Here is a 23,724-nt window from a genome sequence, read left to right on the forward strand (position 1 = left end):
GGGGAATAATCCCGGCAGCTTCTCTGCTGTCGGCACAATGTCAGTGACACTTGACAGCCTGGTTGCTATGGATACACTTCCTAACAACCACTCTTTTCGGCAGTGGTGTCAGGCAGCTCATCCTTAGTCACGGATTTCTCACATCTTGAGACACTAAACTAAGGGCAAGGAAGCGACACTTCGGCCGGTCTCTCACAGCCGTATCACACAGATTTTAGTAGACTGAGAACCCTTTAATGGCCAGTATAGGCTACGACAACATGGCCGCCATTCATCCTGCTGAATTATTGGCAGGGTCCGCCGTGGTCTTGTAGCTCCTAGGTCAAGGCTCAGAGCCTGTAATAAATGCAGTAATTATCCAGGCCGGGTAATGAGGGTCAGGGGCGCAGTGGCCCATCGTGTCTACGACAGAAGTGAAGAGAAGAACGTGAAAAGTGAGGAAGAACTGTGTGGCGTGCGGCCGCCGCGGGAGACGTCAGATTTCCAGCATTAGAGGGATTCTGCGCTCACTCCCCACAGTAGATGAAAGCGCGTCTGAGAACTGAGACCCCGGCTGCTCGGCGGCCGCCATCTGCTCTCGGTATTACAGGCATATCTGCCGGGGAGGAGACATAATCCGCAGTGTGCACAGAGACGTCTCCATGTAACGGATATCAAAGCCTCCTTACGTTAGCGGCCCCCAGTAATATCAGCGTCGGGCCCAGGCCCAGGGTGTAAATGGAGCGGAGCATGACGGACACCAGGAACGGCCGGATGCCAAACGGCTTAGGAAGGACAAACAACATGGCGGTGCAGACGGCCACGGCGACCCACAGCAAGATGGAGATCCACGGAGGAAGGGTCCCTGCAGAGACAGAAAGAACATGTCATACATGTGAGAGAAAACATAAGAGTGACAGACGGCAGAGTGCGAGACCACGAGCACGAAGCATTACTGATCCTGAATTACATCCTGTATTATACTCCAGAGCTGCACTCACTATTCTGCTGGAGCAGTCACTGTGTACATACATTACATTACTGATCCTGAGTTACCTCCTGTATTATACTCCAGAGCTGCACTCACTATTCTGCTGGTGCAGTCACTGTGTACATACATTACATTACTGATCCTGAGTTACCTCCTGTATTATACTCCAGAGCTGCACTCACTATTCTGCTGGTGCAGTCACTGTGTACACACATTACATTACTGATCCTGAGTTACATCCTGTATTATACTCCAGAGCTGCACTCACTATTCTGCTGGTGCAGTCACTGTGTACATACATTACATTACTGATCCTGAGTTACATCCGGTAATATACCCCAGAGCTGCACTGACTATTCTGCTGGTGCAGTCACTGTGTATATACATTACATTACTGATCCTGAGTTACATCCAGTATTATACTCCAGAGCTGCACTCACTATTCTGCTGGTGCAGTCACTGTGTACATACATTACATTACTGATCCCGAGTTACCTCCTGCATTATACCCCAGAGCTGCACTCACTATTCTGCTGGTGCAGTCACTGTGTACATACATTACATTACTGATCCTGAGTTACCTCCTGTATTATACTCCAGAGCTGCACTCACTATTCTGCTGGTGCAGTCACTGTGTACATACATTACATTACTGATCCTGAGTTACATCCTGTATTATACTCCAGAGCTGCACTCACTATTCTGCTGGTGCAGTCACTGTGTACATTCATTACATTACTGATCCTGAGTTACCTCCTGTATTATACTCCAGAGCTGCACTCACTATTCTGCTGGTGCAGTCACTGTGTACATACATTACTTTACTGATCCTGAGTTACATCCTGTATTATACTCCAGAGCTGCACTCACTATTCTGCTGGTGCAGTCACTGTGTACATACATTACATTACTGATCCTGAGTTACATCCTGTATTATACAAAAGAGCTGCACTCACTATTCTGCATGTGCAGTCACTGTGCACATACATTACATTACTGATCCTGAGTTACATCCTGTGTTATCCTCCAGAGCTGCACTCACTATTCAACTGGTGCAGTCACTGTGTACATACATTACATTACTGATCCTGAGTTACCTCCTGTATTATACTCCAGAGCTGCACTCACTATTCTGCTGGTGCAGTCACTGTGTACATACATTACTTTACTGATCTTGAGTTACATCCTGTATTATACTCCAGAGCTGCACTCACTATTCTGCTGGTGCAGTCACTGTGTACATACATTACATTACTGATCCTGAGTTACATCCTGTATTATACTCCAGAGCAGCACTCACTATTCAACTGGTGCAGTCACTGTGTACATACATTACATTACTGATCCTGAGTTACCTCCTGTATTATACTCCAGAGCTGCACTCACTATTCTGCTGGTGCAGTCACTGTGTACATACATTACTTTACTGATCTTGAGTTACATCCTGTATTATACTCCAGAGCTGCACTCACTATTCTGCTGGTGCAGTCACTGTGTACATACATTACATTACTGATCCTTAGTTACATCCTGTATTATACCCCAGAGCTGCACTCACTATTCTGCTTGTGCAGTCACTGTGTACATACAATACTGATCCTGAGTTACATCCTGTATTATACTCCAGAGCTGCACTCACTATTCTGCTGGTGCAGTCACTGTGTACATACATTACATTACTGATCCCGAGTTACATCCTGTATTATACCCCAGAGCTGCACTCACTATTCTGCTTGTGCAGTCACTGTGTACATACATTACATTAGTGATTCTGAGTTATAGCCTGTATTATACCCCAGAGCTGCACTCACTATTCTGCATGTGCAGTCACTGTGCACATACATTACATTACTGATCCTGTACTGATCCTGAGTTACATCCTGTGTTATCCTCCAGAGCTGCACTCACTATTCTGCTGGTGCAGTCACTGTGTACATACATTACATTACTGATCCTGACTTACATCCTGTATTATACTCCAGAGCTGCACTCACTATTCTGCTGGTGCAGTCACTGTGTACATACATTACTGATCCTGTACTGATCCTGAGTCACATCCTGTATTATACACCAGAGCTGCACTCACTATTCTGCTGGTGCAGTCACTGTGTGCATACATTACATTACTGATCCTGAGTTACATCCTGTATTATACCCCAGAGCTGCACTCACTATTCTGCTGGTGCAGTCACTGTGTACATACATTACATTACTGATCCTGAGTTACATCCTGCATTATACCCCAGAGCTGCACTCACTATTCTGCTGATGCAGTCACTGTGTACATACATTACTGATCCGGAGTTACATCCTGTATTATACTCCAGAGCTGCACTCACTATTCTGCTGGTGCAGTCACTGTGTACACACATTACATTACTGATCCTGAGTTACCTCCTGTATTATACTCCAGAGCTGCACTCACTATTCTGCTGGTGCAGTCACGGTGTACATACATTACATTACTGATCCTGAGTTACATCCTGTATTATACTCCAGAGCTGCACTCACTATTCTGTTGGTGGAGTGGGTAGTGAGAGGATCTCGGGCAGTTTTCCACCTTTCTTTCCGCAACCTATATAACAACCTCCATATTACCTCTTCCGTTTTACTTTTGTGGGGTCGCTGCGGTATTTTTAGCGTAAACTTCCGTCTGGTTTTATAGAAATGTGAACAGAGAAATATTTATACAGTTTTAACGATTTGAAACAAGAGTAATCCCAAAATGGAGAAAGAAAAAGTTTTAATCACATCATTACCGGAGAGATAAAACAAGGGGGACTGAGTGCGCGGGGAGCGCAAGCATGTCAGCGCAAGAGATCGCTCATCTGTCACCGCGGCTTTATTGGGTCTTTGGTTCTATAAGTAAAAGTCAGCGAGCGACTATATATAGCATTTAAAGTGACAATCAACTTCAAGCTGGGATGTCAGGCAGACATTTAATGAAACGGGGTTCAGACGCGACACGGCTCCGGCGCCTCGTCCTGCCTGCGACTGTGACCTGTCAATCTCGCTTCCTTCAAGACTCCTAATAGGCGCCATCTGATCAATTTTTCCAGTCGGCAGAAAAATACTTCAAACCTTCTTCCTGCTTCATATTCACCACTTCATTAGAGCGGGGAATAAAAAATAAAAGCTTCTTCTGCTCTGCGGATTTCCTCAGTAAACACAAGCGGAGGGACTCCAACCCTCAGCAGAGTCGCATCACCGAGACAAAAAAACTGCTTAAAGGGCATTTCCACCTAAAATCAAAAACTCCTGAGATATTCTAGAAAACTCTTCCTCGTCCTCTCCCGCAAAGCTACGGAACGTTCTGATCCGCCGTTTCTTAATTATCACAGTTTTTGGGACAACCAATATGGCTGCCATTACAGGAAACCTCCCCCATAGTCCCGCTTTGTATGAAAATTTGAATATAAAGGAGTGTGTCTGGGGAGGTGTCTTTAAGATAGGGCGGAGCTTAAAAGCCAGCAATTTAGGGTTCAGATGTTGGAGGTCGTGGCAATTCTTAATTACACAAAAATGTCACACGCCCAAAACTGATATACAAGGAGGCGGGGCCTAAAAAAATGCCCCAAAATAGGAGTTTCCGTGTGTTTTTGAAGGCAGGGGAGTGACTTAAAATACCAGTCTAATGACGAGTCTAATACTGAACCGGATCCAATCGGAGATCAGTGTGTAATTAGGTAAATATATTATTGAGGATTCTGGGAAAGGTGCGGTGTTGGGGACACTTTATTTGGGGGCAGTAATGGTGGCCATGTTGGCCGTCACTGACAGAAGAAGACGATTCACCAATGCGCTACGACAACACTTGGATTTAATCTCTATTAATCCACTTGTTGTGCTTGCTCTGGGGTCGCTATGGTAATACCAATAGATTGCTATGAACTTCCTGTCACGTGACAGGAAGTCCACACACAGCACTCTAGTAACGTTGCTATGGCAAAGCCAGAGCAAGCACGACATGTGAGAGAAGAATAGGAAAATAGGATGCGTTTATGAAAACTATCGAGCGACAAATTTTTAGTACTGGATCTGTTTAACCGTGAGAGTGCGGACAATGGAAAGATAAAAAATGTACGGTCAGAAAGATCATTCTAGTAACCAGATGAACACTGTGAACTCAGAAGACCTCCATTAAGGGGTTTAATTATTATTATTATTTTAATCCAGTGCATCTAATATAAAAAGTGAAAAAACCCTTTAAAAAAAATCCTCTACCGTTTTATGTACACAGCTCCAATGCAGATCTATGTGTCTTCACTACTCTATGCAAATATTTGGGTTGTAGGTCTACCAAGTGGGGGTATCACCATAGAGCATGATCTGACTGCACTGTTTTGTTGGTCGGTAACCATGGAGACGCATGACTCCGCATAGGAGCCGAAGATGGAAAATGAGAGGACATTCACTATCATGGTGTCAATTTACAACATTTCTTAATTTTCTAATTTTAAAAACAATGTAGAAGCGCACGAGGTTGCAAAAGTCTCCACACCATGTACAAGAGGTCTCTTTTTTTTCTAAATTAAGACCAGACGGCGGTAAGAAAGAAGGGAAGGAAAATAACAGCAGGGTCCACACCGGAGAGGGAAGCGTCACAAGAAATGATTTCAATGTTCATCCCCTATACAAGATCATAGAAAAAAGACAATGTATGAACGAGATCCACCCAAAAGAAAGGAAATAATCTGAATATTCACTGCACAGTGCCACTCCTCCTGTCCTGTATATATACACTGCACAGTACCACTCCTCCTGTCCTGTATATATACACTGCACAGTACCACTCCTCCTGTCCTGTATATATACACTGCACAGTACCACTCCTCCTGTCCTGTATATATACACTACACAGTACCACTCCTCCTGTCCTGTATATATACACTGCACAGTACCACTCCTCCTGTCCTGTATATATACACTGCACAGTACCACTCCTCCTGTCCTGTATATATACACTGCACAGTACCACTCCTCCTGTCCTGTATATATACACTGCACAGTACCACTCCTCCTGTCCTGTATATATACACTGCACAGTACCACTCCTCCTGTCCTGTATATATACACTGCACAGTACCACTCCTCCTGTCCTGTATATATACACTGCACAGTACCACTCCTCCTGTCCTGTATATATACACTGCACAGTACCACTCCTCCTGTCCTGTATATATACACTGCACAGTACCACTCCTCCTGTCCTGTATATATACACTGCACAGTACCACTCCTCCTGTCCTGTATATATACACTGCACAGTACCACTCTTCCTGTCCTGTATATATACACTGCACAGTACCACTCCTCCTGTCCTGTATATATACACTGCACAGTACCACTCCTCCTGTCCTGTATATATACACTGCACAGTACCACTCCTCCTGTCCTGTATATATACACTGCACAGTACCACTCCTCCTGTCCTGTATATATACACTGCACAGTACCACTCCTCCTGTCCTGTATATATACACTACACAGTACCACTCCTCCTGTCCTGTATATATACACTGCACAGTACCACTCCTCCTGTCCTGTATATATACACTGCACAGTACCACTCCTCCTGTCCTGTATATATACACTGCACAGTACCACTCCTCCTGTCCTGTATATATACACTGCACAGTACCACTCCTCCTGTCCTGTATATATACACTGCACAGTACCACTCCTCCTGTCCTGTATATATACACTGCACAGTACCACTCCTCCTGTCCTGTATATATACACTGCACAGTACCACTCCTCCTGTCCTGTATATATACACTGCACAGTACCACTCCTCCTGTCCTGTATATATACACTGCACAGTACCACTCCTCCTGTCCTGTATATATACACTGCACAGTACCACTCCTCCTGTCCTGTATATATGCACTGCACAGTACCACCCCTCCTGTATATATACACTGCACAGTACCAGTCCTCCTGTCCTGTATATATACACTGCACGGTACCACTCCTCCTGTCCTGTATATATACACTGCACAGTACCACTCCTCCTGTCCTGTATATATACACTGCACAGTACCACTCCTCCTGTCCTGTATATATACACTGCACAGTACCACTCCTCCTGTCCTGTATATATACACTGCACAGTACCACTCCTCCTGTCCTGTATATATACACTGCACAGTACCACTCCTCCTGTCCTGTATATATACACTGCACAGTACCACTCCTCCTGTCCTGTATATATACACTGCACAGTACCACTCCTCCTGTCCTGTATATATACACTGCACAGTACCACTCCTCCTGTCCTATATATATACACTGCACGGTACCACTCCTCCTGTCCTGTATATATACACTGCACGGTACCACTCCTCCTGTCCTGTATATATACACTGCACAGTACCACTCCTCCTGTCCTGTATATATACACTGCACAGTACCACTCCTCCTGTCCTGTATATATACACTGCACAGTACCACTCCTCCTGTCCTGTATATATACACTGCACAGTACCACTCCTCCTGTCCTGTATATATACACTGCACAGTACCACTCCTCCTGTCCTGCATATATACACTGCACAGTACCACTCCTCCTGTCCTGTATCTATACACTGCATAGTACCACTCCTCCTGTCCTGTATATATACACTGCACAGTACCACTCCTCCTGTCCTGTATATATACACTGCACAGTACCACTCCTCCTGTCCTGTATATATACACTGCACAGTACCACTCCTCCTGTCCTGTATATATACACTGCACAATACCACTCCTCCTGTCCTGTATATATACACTGCACAGTACCACTCCTCCTGTCCTGTATATATACACTGCACAGTACCACTCCTCCTGTCCTGTATATATACACTGCACAGCACCACTCCTCCTGTCCTGTATATATACACTGCACAGTACCACTCCTCCTGTCCAGTATATATACACTGCACAGTACCACTCCTCCTGTCCTGTGTATATACACTGCACAGTACCACTCCTCCTGTCCTGTATATATACACTGCACAGTACCACTCCTCCTGTATATATACACTGCACAGCACCACTCCTCCTGTCCTGTATATATACACTGCACAGTACCACTCCTCCTGTATATATACACTGCACAGCACCACTCCTCCTGTCCTGTATATATACACTGCACAGCACCACTCCTCCTGTCCTGTATATATACACTGCACAGTACCACTCCTCCTGTCCAGTATATATACACTGCACAGTACCACTCCTCCTGTCCTGTGTATATACACTGCACAGTACCACTCCTCCTGTCCTGTATATATACACTGCACAGTACCACTTCTCCTGTCCTGTATATATACACTGCACAGCACCACTCCTCCTGTCCTGTATATATACACTGCACAGTACCACTCCTCCTGTCCTGTATATATACACTGCACAGTACCACTCCTCCTGTCCTGTATATATACACTGCACAGTACCACTCCTCCTGTCCTGTATATATATACACTGCACAGTACCACTCCTCCTGTCCTGTATATATACACTGCACAGTACCACTCCTCCTGTCCTGTATATATACACTGCACAGTACCACTCCTCCTGTCCTGTATATATACACTGCACAGTACCACTCCTCCTGTCCTGTATATATACACTGCACAGTACCACTCCTCCTGTCCTGTGTATATACACTGCACAGTACCACTCCTCCTATCCTGTATATATACACTGCACTGTACCACTCCTCCTGTCCTGTATATATACACTGCACAGTACCGCTCCTCCTGTCCTGTATATATACACTGCACAGTACCACTCCTCCTGTCCTGTATATATATACACTGCACAGTACCACTCCTCCTGTCCTGTATATATACACTGCACAGTACCGCTCCTCCTGTCCTGTATATATACACTGCACAGTACCACTCCTCCTGTCCTGTATATATATACACTGCACAGTACCACTCCTCCTGTCCTGTATATATACACTGCACAGTACCACTCCTCCTGTCCTGTATATATACACTGCACGGTACCACTCCTCCTGTCCTGTATATATACACTGCACAGTACCACTCCTCCTATCCTGTATATATACACTGCACAGTACCACTCCTCCTGTCCTGTATATATACACTGCAGAGTACCACTCCTCCTGTCCTGTATATATATACACTGCACAGTACCACTCCTCCTGTCCTGTATATATACACTGCACAGTACCACTCCTCCTGTCCTGTATATATACACTGCACAGTACCTCTTCCGTATATTCAGTGGTTTGCCACAAGTGGCCAATCAAAAAAATCCCTTAAATAAGCAGAATCGGTTGTTGCTATCATGGGCGCACGTGAGGCGTTCGCCGCTGACCTTAAACACAAGATGAATATTTATGCAGCCTCTGCGCAAACAGACCTCAACATAAGACAAAGTGAGCTTGTCCTACGCAGCCCCAGAGGCAGAGGGGGGTCCGGCCGGCAGCTCAGACACGTGGCCATACACGTGTACCACATGCTGCTACACAGAACCCACCACTGCAACCTAAGCGGCTCGATCACATTGTGAACTGCAGTCTGGGAACATTAGGGTTAATCTACGCTGTGTATGTATGTATCTACAAGACCATAACTACTATAATACTGCCCCCTATGTACAAGAATATAACTACTATAATACTGCCCCTATGTACAAGAATATAACTACTATAATACTGCCCCCTATGTACAAGAATATAACTACTATAATACTGTTCCTATGTACAAGAATATAACTACTATAATACTGTTCCTATGTACAAGAATATATCTACTATAATACTGCTCCTATGTACAAGAATATAACTACTATAATACTGTCCCCTATGTACAAGAATATAACTACTATAATACTGCCCCTATGTACAAGAATATAACTACTATAATACTGCTCCTATGTACAAGAATATAACTACTATAATACTGTCACCTATGTACAAGAATATAACTACTATAATACTGCCCCTATGTACAAGAATATAACTACTATAATACTGCTCCTATGTACAAGAATATAACTACTATAATACTGCCCCTATGTACAAGAATATAACTACTATAATACTGCCCCTATATACAAGAATATAACTACTATAATACTGCTCCTATGTACAAGAATATAACTAGTATAATACTGCTCCTATGTACAAGAATATAACTACTATAATACTGCTCCTATGTACAAGAATATAACTACTATAATACTGCTCCTATATACAAGAATATAACTACTATAATACTGCCCCTATGTACAAGAAAATAACTACTATAATACTGCCTCTATGTACAAGAATATAACTACTATAATACTGCCCCCTATGTACAAGAATATAACTACTATAATACTGCCCCCTATGTACAAGAATATAACTACTATAATACTGCCCCCGTATGTACAAGAATATAACTACTATAATACTGCCCCCTATGTACAAGAATATAACTATTATAATACTGCCCCCTATGTACAAGAATATAACTACTATAATACTGCCCCCGTATGTACAAGAATATAACTACTATAATACTGCCCCCTATGTACAAGAATATAACTACTATAATAGTGTCCCCTATGTACAAGAATATAACTACTATAATACTGCCCCCGTATGTACAAGAATATAACTACTATAATACTGCCCCCTATGTACAAGAATATAACTACTATAATACTGCCCCCTATGTACAAGAATATAACTACTATAATACTGCCTCCTATGTACAAGAATATAACTACTATAATACTGCTCCTATGTACAAGAATATAACTACTATAATACTGCTCCTATGTACAAGAATATAACTACTATAATACTGCTCCTAAGTACAAGAATATAACTGCTATAATACTGCTCCTATGTACAAGAATATAACTACTGTAATACTGCTCCTATGTACAAGAATATAACTACTATAATACTGCTCCTATGTACAAGAATATAACTACTATAATACTGCCCCCTATGTACAAGGATATAACTACTATAATACTGCCCCCTATGTACAGGAATATAACTACTATAATACTGCCCCTATGTACAAGAATATAACTACTATAATACTGCCCCCTATGTACAAGAATATAACTACTATAATACTGCTCCTATGTACAAGAATATAACTGCTATAATACTGCTCCTATGTACAAGAATATAACTACTATAATACTGCTCCTATGTACAAGAATATAACTGCTATAATATTGCTCCTATGTACAAGAATATAACTACTGTAATACTGCTCCTATGTACAAGAATATAACTACTATAATACTGCTCCTATGTACAAGAATATATCTACTATAATACTGCCCCCTATGTACAAGAATATAATTACTATAATACTGCCCCCTACGTACAGGAATATAACTACTATAATACTGCCCCTATGTACAAGAATATAACTACTATAATACTGCCGCTATGTACAAGAATATAACTACTATAATACTGCCCCTATGTACAAGAATATAACTACTATAATACTGCTCCTATGTACAAGAATATAACTACTACAATACTGCTCCTTTGTACAAGAATATAACTGCTATAACACTGCTCCTATGTACAAGAATATAACTACTGTAATACTGCCCCTATGTACAAGAATATAACTACAATAATACTGCTCCTATGTACAAGAATATAACTACTATAATACTGCTCCTATGTACAAGAATATAACTACTATAATACTGCCCCCTATGTACAAGAATATAACTACTATAATACTGCCCCCTATGTACAAGAATATAACTACTATAATACTGCCCCCTATGTACAGGAATATAACTACTATAATACTGCCCCCTATGTACAAGAATATAACTACTATAATACTGCTCCTATGTACAAGAATATAACTACTATAATACTGCTCCTATGTACAAGAATATAACTACTATAATACTGCCCCCTATGTACAAGAATATAACTACTATAATACTGCCCCCTATGTACAAGAATATAACTACTATAATACTGCCCCCTATGTACAGGAATATAACTACTATAATACTGCCCCCTATGTACAAGAATATAACTACTATAATACTGCCCCTATGTACAAGAATATAACTACTATAATACTGCCCCTATGTACAAGAATATAACTACTATAATACTGCTCCTATGTACAAGAATATAACTACTATAATACTGTTCCTATGTACAAGAATATATCTACTATAATACTGCTCCTATGTACAAGAATATAACTACTATAATACTGTCCCCTATGTACAAGAATATAACTACTATAATACTGCCCCTATGTACAAGAATATAACTACTATAATACTGCTCCTATGTACAAGAATATAACTACTATAATACTGTCACCTATGTACAAGAATATAACTACTATAATATTGCCCCTATGTACAAGAATAAAACTACTATAATACTGCCCCTATGTACAAGAATATAACTACTATAATACTGCCCCCATGTACAAGAATATAACTACTATAATACTGTCCCCTATATACAAGAATATAACTACTATAATACTGCCCCTATGTACAAGAATATAACTACTATAATACTGCCCCTATGTACAAGAATATAACTACTATAATACTGCCCCTATGTACAAGAATATAACTACTATAATACTGTCCCCTATGTACAAGAATATTACTACTATAATACTGCCCCTATGTACAAGAATATAACTACTATAATACTGCTCGTATGTACAAGAATATAACTACTATAATACTGCCCCCTATGTACAGGAATATAACTACTATAATACTGTCCCCTATGTACGAGAATATAACTACTATAATACTGCCCCTATGTACAAGAATATAACTACTATAATACTGCTCCTATGTACAAGAATATAACTACTATAATACTGTCACCTATGTACAAGAATATAACTACTATAATACTGCCCCCTATGTACAAGAATATAACTACTATAATACTGCCCACTATGTACAAGGATATAACTACTATAATACTGCCCATATGTACAAGAATATAACTACTATAATACTGCCCACTATGTACAAGGATATAACTACTATAATACTGCTCCCTATGTACAAGAATATAACTACTATAATACTGCCCCTATGTACAAGAATATAACTACTATAATACTGCCCCTATGTACAAGAATATAACTACTATAATACTACTCCTATGTACAAGAATATAACTACTATAATACTGCTCCTATGTACAAGAATATAACTACTATAATACTGCCCCTATGTACAAGAATATAACTACTATAATACTGCTCCTATGTACAAGAATATAACTACTATAATACTGTCACCTATGTACAAGAATATAACTACTATAATACTGCCCCCTATGTACAAGAATATAACTACTATAATACTGCTCCTATGTAGAAGAATATAACTACTATAATACTGCCCCTATGTACAAGAATATAACTACTATAATACTGCCCCTATGTACAAGAATATAACAACTATAATACTGCTCCTATGTACAAGAATATAACTAGTATAATACTGCTCCTATGTACAAGAATATAACTATAATACTGCTCCTATGTACAAGAATATAACTACTATAATACTGCTCCTATATACAAGAATATAACTACTATAATACTGCCCCTATGTACAAGAAAATAACTACTATAATACTGCCACTATGTACAAGAATCTAACTACTATAATACTGCCCCTATGTACAAGAATATAACTACTATAATACTGCCCCCTATGTACAAGAATATAACTACTATAATACTGCCCCTATGTACAAGAATATAACTACTATAATACTGCTCCTATGTACAAGAATATAACTATTATAATACTGCCCCCTGTGTACTAGTATATAACTACTATAATACTGCCCCTATGTACGAGAATATAACTACTTTAATACTGCCCATATGTACAAGAATATAACTACTATAATACTGCCCACTATGTACAAGGATATAACTACTATAATACTGCCCATATGTACAAGAATATAACTACTATAATATTGCCCACTATGTACAAGGATATAACTACTATAATACTGCTCCCTATGTACAAGAATATAACTACTATAATACTGCCCCTATGTACAAGAATATAACTACTATAATACTGCCCCTATGTACAAGAATATAACTACTATAATACTACTCCTATGTACAAGAATATAACTACTATAATACTGCTCCTATGTACAAGAATATAACTACTATAATACTGCCCCTATGTACAAGAATATAACTACTATAATACTGCCCCTATGTACAAGAATATAACTACTATAATACTGCTCCTATGTACAAGAATATAACTACTATAATACTGTTCCTATGTACAAGAATATATCTACTATAATACTGCTCCTATGTACAAGAATATAACTACTATAATACTGTCCCCTATGTACAAGAATATAACTACTATAATACTGCCCCTATGTACAAGAATATAACTACTATAATACTGCTCCTATGTACAAGAATATAACTACTATAATACTGTCACCTATGTACAAGAATATAACTACTATAATACTGCTCCCTATGTACAAGAATATAACTACTATAATACTGCCCCTATGTACAAGAATATAACTACTATAATACTGCTCCTATGTACAAGAATATAACTACTATAATACTGTTCCTATGTACAAGAATATATCTACTATAATACTGCTCCTATGTACAAGAATATAACTACTATAATACTGTCCCCTATGTATAAGAATATAACTACTATAATACTGCCCCTATGTACAAGAATATAACTACTATAATACTGCTCCTATGTACAAGAATATAACTACTATAATACTGTCACCTATGTACAAGAATATAACTACTATAATACTGCCCCTATGTACAAGAATATAACCACTATAATACTGCCCCTATGTACAAGAATATAACTACTATAATACTGCCCCCATGTACAAGAATATAACTACTATAATACTGTCCCCTATATACAAGAATATAACTACTATAATACTGCCCCTATGTACAAGAATATAACTACTATAATACTGCCCCTATGTACAAGAATATAACTACTATAATACTGCCCCTATGTACAAGAATATAACTACTATAATACTGTCCCCTATGTACAAGAATATTACTACTATAATACTGCCCCTATGTACAAGAATATAACTACTATAATACTGCTCGTATGTACAAGAATATAACTACTATAATACTGCCCCCTATGTACAGGAATATAACTACTATAATACTGTCCCCTATGTACAAGAATATAACTACTATAATACTGCCCCTATGTACAAGAATATAACTACTATAATACTGCTCCTATGTACAAGAATATAACTACTATAATACTGTCACCTATGTACAAGAATATAACTACTATAATACTGCCCCCTATGTACAAGAATATAACTACTATAATACTGCTCCTATGTAGAAGAATATAACTACTATAATACTGCCCCTATGTACAAGAATATAACTACTATAATACTGCCCCTATGTACAAGAATATAACAACTATAATACTGCTCCTATGTACAAGAATATAACTAGTATAATACTGCTCCTATGTACAAGAATATAACTATAATACTGCTCCTATGTACAAGAATATAACTACTATAATACTGCTCCTATATACAAGAATATAACTACTATAATACTGCCCCTATGTACAAGAAAATAACTACTATAATACTGCCACTATGTACAAGAATATAACTACTATAATACTGCCCCTATGTACAAGAATATAACTACTATAATACTGCCCCCTATGTACAAGAATATAACTACTATAATACTGCTCCTATGTAGAAGAATATAACTACTATAATACTGCCCCTATGTACAAGAATATAACTACTATAATACTGCCCCTATGTACAAGAATATAACTACTATAATACTGCTCCTATGTACAAGAATATAACTAGTATAATACTGCTCCTATGTACAAGAATATAACTACTATAATACTGCTCCTATGTACAAGAATATAACTACTATAATACTGCTCCTATATACAAGAATATAACTACTATAATACTGCCCCTATGTACAAGAAAATAACTACTATAATACTGCCACTATGTACAAGAATATAACTACTATAATACTGCCCCCTATGTACAAGAATATAACTACTATAATACTGCCCCCTATGTACAAGAATATAACTACTATAATACTGCCCCCGTATGTACAAGAATATAACTACTATAATACTGCCCCCTATGTACAAGAATATAACTATTATAATACTGCCCCCTATGTACAAGAATATAACTACTATAATACTGCCCCCGTATGTACAAGAATATAACTACTACAATACTGCCCCCTATGTACAAGAATATAACTACTATAATAGTGTCCCCTATGTACAAGAATATAACTACTATAATACTGCCCCCGTATGTACAAGAATATAACTACTACAATACTGCCCCCTATGTACAAGAATATAACTACTATAATAGTGTCCCCTATGTACAAGAATATAACTACTATAATACTGCCCCCGTATGTACAAGAATATAACTACTATAATACTGCCCCCTATGTACAAGAATATAACTACTATAATACTGCCCCCTATGTACAAGAATATAACTACTATAATACTGCCTCCTATGTACAAGAATATAACTACTATAATACTGCTCCTATGTACAAGAATATAACTACTATAATACTGCTCCTATGTACAAGAATATAACTACTATAATACTGCTCCTAAGTACAAGAATATAACTGCTATAATACTGCTCCTATGTACAAGAATATAACTACTGTAATACTGCTCCTATGTACAAGAATATAACTACTATAATACTGCTCCTATGTACAAGAATATAACTGCTATAATACTGCTCCTATGTACAAGAATATAACTACTGTAATACTGCTCCTATGTACAAGAATATAACTACTATAATACTGCTCCTATGTACAAGAATATAACTACTATAATACTGCCCCCTATGTACAAGAATATAACTACTATAATACTGCCCCCTATGTACAAGAATATAACTGCTATAATACTGCTCCTATGTACAAGAATATAACTACTGTAATACTGCTCCTATGTACAAGAATATAACTACTATAATACTGCCCCCTATGTACAGGAATATAACTACTATAATACTGCCCCTATGTACAAGAATATAACTACTATAATACTGCCCCTATGTACAAGAAAATAACTACTATAATACTGCCACTATGTACAAGAATATAACTACTATAATACTGCCCCCTATGTACAAGAATATAACTACTATAATACTGCCCCCTATGTACAAGAATATAACTACTATAATACTGCCCCCGTATGTACAAGAATATAACTACTATAATACTGCCCCCTATGTACAAGAATATAACTATTATAATACTGCCCCCTATGTACAAGAATATATCTACTATAATACTGCCCCTATGTACAAGAATATAACTACTATAATACTGCCCCCGTATGTACAAGAATATAACTACTATAATACTGCCCCCTATGTACAGGAATATAACTACTATAATACTGCCCCCTATGTACAAGAATATAACTACTATAATACTGCCCCTATGTACAAGAATATAACTACTATAATACTGCCCCCATGTACAAGAATATAACTACTATAATACTGTCCCCTATGTACAAGAATATAACTACTATAATACTGCCCCTATGTATAAGAATATAACTACTATAATACTGCCCCCATGTACAAGAATATAACTACTATAATACTGCCCCTATGTACAAGAATATAACTACTATAATACTGTCCCCTATGTACAAGAATATTACTACTATAATACTGCCCCTATGTACAAGAATATAACTACTATAATACTGCTCGTATGTACAAGAATATAACTACTATAATACTGCCCCCTATGTACAGGAATATAACTACTATAATACTGCCCCTATGTACAAGAATATAACTACTATAATACTGCCCCCTATGTACAAGAATATAACTACTATAATACTGCTCCTATGTACAAGAATAGAACTACTATAATACTGCCCCTATGTACAAGAATATAACTACTATAATACTGCCCCTATGTACAAGAATATAACTACTATAATACTGCTCCTATGTACAAGAATATAACTAGTATAATACTGCTCCTATGTACAAGAATATAACTACTATAATACTGCTCCTATGTACAAGAATATAACTACTATAATACTGCTCCTATATACAAGAATATAACTACTATAATACTGCCCCTATGTACAAGAAAATAACTACTATAATACTGCCACTATGTACAAGAATATAACTACTATAATACTGCCCCTATGTACAAGAATATAACTACTATAATACTGCCCCCTATGTACAAGAATATAACTACTATAATACTGCCCCTGTATGTACAAGAATATAACTACTATAATACTGCCCCCTATGTACAAGAATATAACTATTATAATACTGCCCCCTATGTACAAGAATATAACTACTATAATACTGCCCCGTATGTACAAGAATATAACTACTATAATACTGCCCCCTATGTACAAGAATATAACTACTATAATAGTGTCCCCTATGTACAAGAATATAACTACTATAATACTGCCCCCGTATGTACAAGAATATAACTACTATAATACTGCCCCCTATGTACAAGAATATAACTACTATAATACTGCCCCTATGTACAAGAATATAACTACTATAATACTGCTCCTATGTACAAGAATATAACTACTATAATACTGCCCCCTATGTACAGGAATATAACTACTATAATACTGCCCCCTATGTACAAGAATATAACTGCTATAATACTGCCCCTATGTACAAGAATATAACTACTATAATACGGCCCCTATGTACAAGAATATAACTACTATAATACTGCCCCTATGTACAAGAATATAACTACTATAATACTGCTCCTATGTACAAGAATATAACTACTATAATACGGCCCCTATGTACAAGAATATAACTACTATAATACTGCCCCTATGTACAAGAATATAACTACTATAATACTGCCCCTATGTACAAGAATATAACTACTATAATACTGCTCCTATGTACAAGAATATAACTACTATAATACTGCTCCTATGTACAAGAATATAACTACTATAATACTGCTCCTATGTACAAGAATATAACTACTATAATACTGCCCCTATGTACAAGAATATAACTACTATAATACTGCTCCTATGTACAAGAATATAACTACTATAATACGGCCCCTATGTACAAGAATATAACTGCTATAATACTGCCCCTATGTACAAGAATATAACTACTATAATACTGCCCCCTATGTACAGGAATATAACTACTATAATACTGCCCCCTATGTACAAGAATATAACTACTATAATACTGCCCCCTATGTACAAGAATATAACTACTATAATACTGCCCCCTATGTACAGGAATATAACTACTATAATACGGCCCTCTTTTCCTATCTCCGTCTTGCCCAGCGTGCGGTAGACATATATTTCTAGATTTCCTCTGTGCAGTGGCGGCTTTTTACCTGCTGATGAATTATTGATACGGGAGAATCAGGCTGCGCTGGTAACAGATTATTTTGGGATCCTCGGTCCCTGGATACTCCGCACTCACTGACCATAATGACTTCTCATCCGCACCTCCTTACCGTACTCTACCAGAACTGGAAGAAATTCCACTTGCCTTCATCTCCGTCGTCTCCAAACGGGTAAAACAGCGCCACCGCCAGGTTGATGAACACAGCGAGGTTGAAGGAGATGCTGCCCCACAGCGAGATGTGGCGGGAGAACCAGAACAGGGCAGGGTTATCTGTGAAGACAAGAGGCGCCATGTGAACGAGGAAGAAGTGCTGCCGGATGACACAGGACTCCTTCAGAGATCTTGTGGAGTCTGAGGTAAGAGAGGAGGAGCCATGTAGTATAAGTCAGAGAGGAGGAGCCATGCAGTATAAGTCAGAGAGGAGGAGCCATGTAGTATTAGTCATAGAGGAGGAGCAATGCAGTATTAGTCATAGAGGAGGAGTGAGGCAGAATTAGTCATAGAGGAGGAGCCATGCAGTATTTGTCATAGAGGAGGAGCCATGCAGTACTAGTCAGAGAGGTGGAGTCATGCAGTATTAGTCAGAGAGGAGTAGCCATGCAGTATTAGTCAGAGAGGAGGAGCCATGCAGTATTAGTCAGAGAGGAGGAGCCATGCAGTACTAGTCAGAGAGGAGGAGCCATGCAGTATTAGTCAGAGAGGAGGAGCCATGTAGTATTAGTCAGAGAGGATGAACCATGCAGTATTAGTCATAGAGGAGGAGCCATGCAGCATTAGTCATAGAGGAGGAGCCATGCAGCACTAGTCAGAGAGGTGGAGTCATGCAGTATTTGTCAGAGAGGAGGAGCCAAACAGTATTAGTTAGAGAGGAGGATCAACACTTAGTCAGAGAGGAGGAGCCATATATTATTTAGAGGGAAGAAGACAAACAAGATTAGTTAGAAAGGAGGGAGCCAGGCAGTATTAGTCAAAGAGGAGGAGCTTCATAATATTAGAGAGGATGATCCATAAAATGTTTGTAAGAGAGGAGGAGCCAAACACTTAAAGTCAGAGCAGTCCCATAGTATTAGTCAGAGGAGGACTCACACGATATTAGAGAGTGGTCGTCACACAATATTAGTCAGAGAGGAGGAGTTATGATACATTAGTCAGAGAGGAGGAGTTATGATACATTAGTCAGAGAGGAGGAGTTATGATACATTAGTCAGAGAGGAGGAGTTATGATACATTAGTCAGAGAGGAGGAGTTATGATACATTAGTCAGAGAGGAGGAGTTATGATACATTAGTCAGAGAGGAGGAGTTATGATACATTAGTCAGAGAGGAGGAGTTATGATACATTAGTCAGAGAGGAGGAGTTATGATACATTAGTCAGAGAGGAGGAGTTATGATACATTAGTCAGAGAGGAGGAGTTATGATACATTAGTCAGAGAGGAGGAGTTATGATACATTAGTCAGAGAGGAGGAGTTATGATACATTAGTCAGAGAGGAGGAGTTATGATACATTAGTCAGAGAGGAGGAGTTATGATACATTAGTCAGAGAGGAGGAGTTATGATACATTAGTCAGAGAGGAGGAGTTATGATACATTAGTCAGAGAGGAGGAGTTATGATACATTAGTCAGAGAGGAGGAGTTATGATACATTAGTCAGAGAGGAGGAGTTATGATACATTAGTCAGAGAGGAGGAGTTATGATACATTAGTCAGAGAGGAGGAGTTATGATACATTAGTCAGAGAGGAGGAGTTATGATACATTAGTCAGAGAGGAGGAGTTATGATACATTAGTCAGAGAGGAGGAGTTATGATACATTAGTCAGAGAGGAGGAGTTATGATACATTAGTCAGAGAGGAGGAGTTATGATACATTAGTCAGAGAGGAGGAGTTATGATACATTAGTCAGAGAGGAGGAGTTATGATACATTAGTCAGAGAGGAGGAGTTATGATACATTAGTCAGAGAGGAGGAGTTATGATACATTAGTCAGAGAGGAGGAGTTATGATACATTAGTCAGAGAGGAGGAGTTATGATACATTAGTCAGAGAGGAGGAGTTATGATACATTAGTCAGAGAGGAGGAGTTATGATACATTAGTCAGAGAGGAGGAGTTATGATACATTAGTCAGAGAGGAGGAGTTATGATACATTAGTCAGAGAGGAGGAGTTATGATACATTAGTCAGAGAGGAGGAGTTATGATACATTAGTCAGAGAGGAGGAGTTATGATACATTAGTCAGAGAGGAGGAGTTATGATACATTAGTCAGAGAGGAGGAGTTATGATACATTAGTCAGAGAGGAGGAGTTATGATACATTAGTCAGAGAGGAGGAGTTATGATACATTAGTCAGAGAGGAGGAGTTATGATACATTAGTCAGAGAGGAGGAGTTATGATACATTAGTCAGAGAGGAGGAGTTATGATACATTATACATTAGTCAGAGAGGAGGAGTTATGATACATTAGTCAGAGAGGAGGAGTTATGATACATTAGTCAGAGAGGAGGAGTTATGATACATTAGTCAGAGAGGAGGAGTTATGATACATTAGTCAGAGAGGAGGAGTTATGATACATTAGTCAGAGAGGAGGAGTTATGATACATTAGTCAGAGAGGAGGAGTTATGATACATTAGTCAGAGAGGAGGAGTTATGATACATTAGTCAGAGAGGAGGAGCTGCAGACAGATGCTTTTCTTGTTTTGGCTGTACACCGCCACGTGTTGTAGTTAGTTTTTTCTTTTTGCTGTAGTAAAGCAGTGCTGGTTTTTGCTCAGACGCCGGCACTAATTCCTTCACCCGCAGGCCGGTCAGGGACGAGCTTAATGACGGCGCTGCGGCCGCTGATCTCCAGGTAATAAGCTATTTAAATGTAAACGCTTAATGCAGGGAGGTGCGGCGGCGGAGGAGAGCGCGGCAGCAACGCCTGGAGAGCAGCAAGACGCGCGCTTACATGACTACCGCTCCTCGTGAACTGAGCACAGCCTAAAAATACAGGAATATTGAAATAAAAAACACGGCGCCACTCCCAGTTACAGGTCACATCTGGTATTGCAGTAAATAGGGCTGGACTGCAATACCACATATGACCTGTGAACAAGGGTGGCGCTGTTTTTTTGGAAGAAGTCATTTTTTTTTGTATTAATCCTAGACAACTTGAGTACTAAAAATCTTCTCCCACTTCAGATTCTGGATTATTGGATGGTCGTCAAAGAAAATCAGTGCCGGATTATCAGAATGTGGCTGTAGACAGTAAACTAGGAATGAGCGGGGGATTATCGGGATAATCCAGAAGAGCCGCGAGCAGCAGATGCCGGATTATCGGGAGGCTTAACATTTTCCATTTAGGGTTAATGGCGCGAGTGAGAAAAGACGCAGACACAATGTTTTTTTGTTAACGAGTCGTTAATTATTTATCGGGGCAGGCGGTGCGCCTGTGCCCGGCAGCGGGGGGACGCGGCGTGCGGCCGGGGCGATGATGAAGTGCGGCACGTTCACGGAGAGGACGCCGGAGAGATCTGATTAACTAATGAAATATTAAACGGTACAATGTGTACGGAGCGCGGCGTCCGCCGAATACCAAGTGTGAATTACCGCCAACATCTGCGCCGCCGTCGCCCCCCGCAGGGAGACAACATGGCGGATCGGAGGGGGGGGGGGAGATTTATAGCCCTGAATAATTAACACTGGATAAAGCTGCGGATAGCAGAGGAAGTGGTTAAACACGCACTACAACTCTCAGCATGGTCCGAGGTCAGAGATAAAGTATTGGTCCCCCACTTGGCAGCTGTAGAACTACAACTCCCAGCATGCACAACTGAGCAGTGAAGGCTGTCCGGGGTTGCTGTGAGTTGTAGTTCTGCAGCAGCTGGAGGATGGAGGCCCAGGACCGCCCCCGCCCCACGTGCTGCACTCACTCCGGATCTTCTTCTGCCACTTCATCTCGTTGTACAGATCCTCCGTCTGCTGGAAGAAGTCGTTCACCTTGCTGCCCTGCTCGTCCCTCTCCGTGGTGTTGAACACGCGCCACATGGACTCCCGGGTCAGGTACTCGCAGATGTTCGGCACGGGGAAGACGATCTGCTCCATGGTGCGGTCGTGGCGGACGATCTGCAAGAGGAGAGGAGCCATAAAGCGGCAAGTAGAGGTACGCGATACAACAAAACCTGCTCCACCTGCGCTGCCGCCTCCACCAGTGCCATCCAAACCT

General features: G+C 39.6%; 1 protein-coding gene across 1 annotated transcript in view; it reads right to left on the reverse strand.

Annotated features, from left to right (window-relative positions):
* ITPR2 (inositol 1,4,5-trisphosphate receptor type 2) overlaps window positions 1-23,724 on the reverse strand; it is a 294,636-nt gene that overhangs the window by 33,526 nt on the left and 237,386 nt on the right. Inside the window, exons 47-49 of the mRNA XM_073649236.1 lie at window positions 23,432-23,624; window positions 19,656-19,781; window positions 669-844 (exon numbers count right to left, since the gene is read on the reverse strand). Coding sequence (XP_073505337.1) covers window positions 669-844; window positions 19,656-19,781; window positions 23,432-23,624 — 495 coding nt within the window. The remainder of the gene's footprint in view (window positions 1-668; window positions 845-19,655; window positions 19,782-23,431; window positions 23,625-23,724) is intronic.

Source organism: Phyllobates terribilis, unplaced genomic scaffold (assembly GCF_046119375.1).
Source record: "Phyllobates terribilis strain yellow unplaced genomic scaffold, ASM4611937v1 Scaffold_10__3_contigs__length_209671492, whole genome shotgun sequence".
Taxonomy (NCBI): domain Eukaryota; kingdom Metazoa; phylum Chordata; class Amphibia; order Anura; family Dendrobatidae; genus Phyllobates; species Phyllobates terribilis.